This window comes from Teleopsis dalmanni, chromosome 1 (assembly GCF_002237135.1).
Source record: "Teleopsis dalmanni isolate 2A chromosome 1, ASM223713v2, whole genome shotgun sequence".
Classification (NCBI taxonomy): Eukaryota; Metazoa; Arthropoda; class Insecta; order Diptera; family Diopsidae; genus Teleopsis; species Teleopsis dalmanni.
The window spans coordinates 33,454,225-33,459,960 of NC_051846.1; the positions used below are offsets into that span (position 1 = coordinate 33,454,225).

Here is a 5,736-nt window from a genome sequence, read left to right on the forward strand (position 1 = left end):
GTTAGATAGCCGTCGCTCTCTCTGAGAGAGAAAACTATATTCCAACGTGTGATAAGTGTGTTAAGAACACCGTGGTATTAAGTCTTGGTTGCAGTTGATCGGATAAGAAACTATAGGCTCTGTGGATTTAAAATTTTTTTCAGTACTGTACTTCTATTCTGAAATTCTATTTGTTAGGAAAAGTTAAGAGGACTTGTGTTAGTGTAAGAGTTAACATTTCCATGCGAGGAAATGTATTGTCCTTAATCTGCTCTAAGAAGATATGTTAACGAACTATGCTAATGTTTTAAACTTGTAACTAGTCTTATCGAAGTAAAACTTATTTATAATTGTTTAATAATTGTAGTTTTTTAATGAAAATTTGTTTTTTGCAATTTTTACATTTATGCAATTAAAAAAACGTATAAATTTTGATTTCTTCACCTTTTAAGGTTCAGGGGCTTGACATATAAAGTATAGTAACCTTGAACAATCATTATCATTCATGGTATATCCACCAGTTGGCTCCTGTAGATGAACGCAATGTTCGTTACCACCAAAATTATTTGGTTCGCCAGGAGTCCATTTAGCATATGTCATTCTTCTACCATTACTAATCCAATAGAAATTTCCTTGTTCGGCTAAATCATTACCAGCGATCCAATAAAAATTTCTGTATCCTTTAGACAGCAAATAATTTGATAATGAAATTATTTGGTCGTTATATCTTATTGTAGCTAAGTCCGCGCCCATTCTGCGACATGTATCAACTGCTTTATGCCAATTAACCTGTAAGTTATTCAAGTAATTATATACAGATACACAAGATTGTATATGTTTGTTATAAACTTACCACATTTGTTTGTTCTATATAATAGTAGTTGTTACCAATTTTCGTAAAGGACTCAAAGCGTTGCTCTCCTAAGCAAGTATCTACATGGAATTAGTAAATTATTTTTATTTAGAATTCCATAGGTTTATATAGAAGTACTTCTTACCATCGGCTTTAGATAATCCGGAAAATGCACTGAGTAGAAGAATACACAAAGTTATTTGCAGTGAAATCATTTTGAGTTTCAATATTTGAATGATTCATAACACATTTCTGAAATATATTTATACTAACTGCTCTGATTTTTTTGAGGATTTATATAATTATAATGAACCGATTATTCTTGATAGGCTAATGCAAGTAGAAAGAAAAAACTAATTAAGGTGAAAAATGTTTATTAGTTTTAAAATTTTGAGACGATTTTATTCCATTTTTATTTGTAAGCAATAATTGACATTTAGGGTAATTATTGAAATAATACAAGTAACTGATATTACCATATTTTTTTGGATGGCAAACTATTTAATTGTTGTAAATTTCAACTGTGTAGTGATTGATAATCACTGATATTTCTAAAATACTTAAAATATATTTTACATTTAAGGTGGCACATGAATGCGAAACGTGATTCGAAGAAACAAAAAAATTGAATCTATTATTAATATTTACCGGAATACCATATATCAAACATTTTTCCACTAGGAACTAATAATCTTTTGCAAAATAATAATTAATGAACCTCTATAATAATAATAGTAATCTATAAAAGTTTCTGTAATCATTTCTTCAAAATCCTTTTAATTTTGTACAAGGGTGTTTTGTACAATGTTTGTAGTTTTTTTTTCCGTACAGATCGAAAGAAGTGACAATTCGAGCACATTTCGTTGGCATAAATGTCCATATCATCCAAACGATGAAATGTTAACGAATATTCAAGAAACTAAAGAATAAAATTTTATGAATTTGGATTTCGAATTATATACTTAATGGAAGTACAAATGATATACAAATACAAATGTTTTAGTATAAATGATCAAGGAACAAAATTAGCTTCCCCTTAATTTTTCCACACCAAATAAATTTATGGAGTGGACTATTAACATAAGTAACTTTACCATTATGAAGTACACCTTATTCGATGATAGGGGTGCAAATTTAATATCTAGTTTCTTGTCTTTGATTACTGTAGATTTAAAATATTTTTTCAATATTACACTTCTCTCTTCTTTCTACTTTTTAATTTTTTGATTTGAGCTAAAATATTTTTGTTCCTCGATAAATAAATCAGCAAAAACGTCTAAAAATACTACTGAAACCTAAAATCATGCTATATGCGAGTACTTATATATACGTTGTATCTGTTATTTACAATTGACATAATTACGAAAGCATTTTTTATTTTATTTCAAAGCTATTAATATATATACAATATTTGTAGTTAATGAAATGTAATTCAATTTATTATAAAGGTATGAAATTAGAGTCGCATGCATTTCCTTCCTTATTTTCATTCCTTTTGCTGCTAAGTCTATAGGTGATATACCATTGATGACCAGCACAGACGCCTTAGATACAGCCTTAGATATGTTTATGTGCTATTTTTAGCGAATGAGCCCAATCCGAATTTAGTCTCAAGTATTTATTTATTTTTTTCATATAGAATCTGTCTTCACATATGTTCATCTCAACTTTCAGTGTGTCTTCTCATGAATAGAAGTGTTTCTTTTTTTCAGTTGCAAGTCTTAGCCATTATCATCTAGCCAGATCTTAGTTATTAGCACAATTTGAGTTAATACGTCGTACGTCTCATCTAAATTATGTGCCCTTTTAACGCGGCTATGTTGTTAGGAAAAGCCACTAAGTTAGAATTACGTTTTAGCTATAAATCAGCAGGATTTTAGCCCCAATCCCCATGAATTTTTAGTTATATCGTATCGAAGCTCTTTCTTTTTTATTTTTTTTTTTTGATTGCAATATAGTTATCTTCAAAGCCGTTTTTGTCTATCTGTATTCTTAAACTTCTGCTATGGATAGGTATTTTAAAAAATTATGTGTTTTATTTTCTAGCATATTTCGACTATAGTATTCTGAAGGTGACTATAGAGTGTAGTCGAAATATTAGTAAAAATAATATTATATTTAATTTTTAAAAATAATTTAAAAACTGTATTATTTGAAGAAGTGATCCACTTTAAAAATAAATATAATAATCAAGAAATATAATAATATAATAATCAAGAAATAAAAACTTACATCTGAACATTTTAATGAGAATTATTTTGGTACCTTTATATTCTCTAAAAAGATCATTTTGGAGTATGACAGTTCATACTCCGCATATAAAAATAAGGCATATAAGACGTAACTAACTATATATCAGTAACTAACAAACACAACTAAATATGTAAGAGTAGCTGAACGGTGATAATTATTGCCTAACGACTATAAAAATCAGTTGATTATTGATCATTAGTTTATTTTGAGTGGCAATTGGTAACCCGACTGTCCTTTTACGAATACCCCATAGCTCATTCGGTTAACAACGGCATCCATTTGTCGGTTACTTAATTCTGAACCATAATTAGTTATTTGGAATTACTTTTATGTAGAATTCTTGTAATACACCGCAAAGACTGTGGATGACGAAGCCTTACAGACGTTATGCGCTGTTGGCAGATAGGATATAGAGGCAAATCTTAATATTGGTGGTGTACAATTCCAGTGAAGTTCGATATATTTTATAGATATAGATATCTTATAGATGTTTCATTTTGTTAACAATTTTTATGACATATTGACCTATTAACTACTATCGTTATCTGAAATGTTGTTTCCTAAGTAACAGAAATTAAAAGTGTTTTTAATATTTAAATTACTTAATTTAGTTGAATTTGTCTTGCCGTCTTGTTAGTTGCAAGACCAGAACTTTTACATATGTCTCAATTTTCTATACAGATTATCGAATCTGAATGAAGTTGTAGGACATCAAACAGATACTATGTGCGCAAATAAATCGATTAGATTGCGGCGGTGATAATGTTGATGAAGTATGTAGACTTGACGTTTTCCAGACCTTAATCGAATTGCTACTATAGTCCATATAAACGACTGAACATTGTTGATCCGAATTAAAGAATTTTAGATAATTTATAAACTTCCGAAAGATACCCTTACAATCTGCGCTGATTTACAGACAAGTCTGAAAAACTTTTCGGAGGATTGATGTAGAAGCTATAAAGTGAAAACACTGATTTGTTTAAATGCTTGATGATAATATCGCTGTTGTTAATATGGGGTATATATTTCAATCATATATAGCTGGATACAATAATTTTTTATTTTTGCAATCATTTAAACTGGTAATTCATATTTTTAACTTATTCTTTAGGATGGCTTAATATCATGTTCAAAATTGATATGTGCTTTGATAAATACCTAACAAGTTGCAGTCACTGGTGGTCATATCTGAAGAAAATGCGTAATAGAAAAATATCTCGAAAATTATGAATTTAAGCCTTTGTAACGATTTATTTGTGACGTATACTATATAATCTATATTGAAATGTTTTATCTTCTTTTCGTTTGGATTTGTTCTTTTAGAATTTTTTAATTTCTCCGGTAATGCTATGTAATATTTGTTGTCAATGATTTTTTTCTTTAAACATAGTTGATGAATATTAGACTTAGTGCTATCGAACATAAAATCGTCATATATATAAGACGTACAAGTTTTCTCCCAATCTATTGTTGTTCACAACATATGTTGATGTTTCAAACTAAAGACGCAATTTTTTATAGTGGAAATGTATCAATAAAAGTTTTAAACCTATATCCAGTATCTCCGAGGTACAAATCATTTATGCTATTTAAATTGTAGTTTTTTAATAAAAATTTATTTTTTGATATATTAGTATTTATGCAATTATAAAAAAAGTATAAAGTTTGATTTCTTTACCATTTAAGGTTCAGGCGCTTGACATATAAAGTATGCATACTTGTATGTACAACCAAAGTCATTCATACTGTATTCACCATTTCTAATCTGCAAATGGATACAATGTTCGTTACCACCAAAATTATTCGGTTCACCTGGACTCCATTTAGCATATGTCATTTTTCTACCATTACTATTCCAATAGAAATTTCCGTTTTCTGCTAAATCATTGCCAGCTACCCAAAAACGATCGTCATAACCTCTAGATAGCAAATAATTTGATAATGCAGTCATTTGGTCGTCATATTTAATTGTAGCTAAATTCGCGCCCATTCTGCGACATGTGTCGACTGCTTTATACCAATTAACCTGTAAGTTATACGAATAATTATATATAGAGTTACAAGATTGTATATATTTGATATGAATTTACCACATTTGTTCGATCTATATAGTAATAGTTGTTACCAATTTTCGTAAAGGATGTGAAGCGTTGCTCTCCTAAGCAAGTATCTACATGGAATAAGTGAATTATTTTTATTTAGAATTCCATAGGCTTATGTAGAGGTACTTCTTACCATCCGCTTTAGAAAACTCGGAAAATACACTGAGTATAAGAATACATGAAATTATTTGCAGTGAAATCATTTTGAATTTCGATATTTGAATGATTCAAAACACATTTCTGAAATATATTTATACTAACTGATCCGATTTTTTTGAGGATTTATATAATTATTATGAACTGATTACTCTTGATAGGCTAATGCGAGTAGAAAGAAAATACTAATTGATGTGAAAAATGCTTATAAGTTTTGAAGTTAAAAGGCGATAGATAAATAATATATTCCATTTTTATTAGTTAGTATAAGCAATAATTGATGTTTGGGGTAATTATTGAAATAATACGAGTAACTGATATTACCATATTTTTCTGTGTGGCAAACTGGGTTATTGTTGTAAATTACAATTGTGAGGCGATTATCGAAAA

The 5,736-nt window shown here is 28.8% G+C and overlaps 1 protein-coding gene across 1 annotated transcript; it reads right to left on the minus strand.

Moving 5' to 3' along the window:
- Positions 1–362: 362 nt before the first annotated feature.
- LOC119679304 (macrophage mannose receptor 1-like) lies at positions 363–5,396 on the minus strand. Its single transcript, XM_038091575.1, has 6 exons — positions 5,324–5,396; positions 5,179–5,258; positions 4,773–5,114; positions 978–1,062; positions 833–912; positions 363–768 (listed from the first exon to the last, which is right to left on the minus strand). Exons 1-6 carry the CDS (start codon positions 5,391–5,393, stop codon positions 427–429), a joined length of 999 nt encoding a protein of 332 aa, XP_037947503.1. The 5' UTR covers positions 5,394–5,396; the 3' UTR covers positions 363–426.
- Positions 5,397–5,736: the final 340 nt, after the last annotated feature.

Coding starts and splice junctions, on each gene's coding strand:
- LOC119679304 (XM_038091575.1), bottom strand. CDS start 5,393: ATGATTTCACTGCAAATAATTTCATGTATTCTTATACTCAGTGTATTT. Junction 5,259..5,323: donor CGAGTTTTCTAAAGCGGATG/GTAAGAAGTACC, acceptor TATTCCATGTAG/ATACTTGCTTAGGAGAGCAA. Junction 1,063..4,772: donor TATGTCAAGCGCCTGAACCT/TAAATGGTAAAG, acceptor TGAATCATTCAA/ATATTGAAACTCAAAATGAT.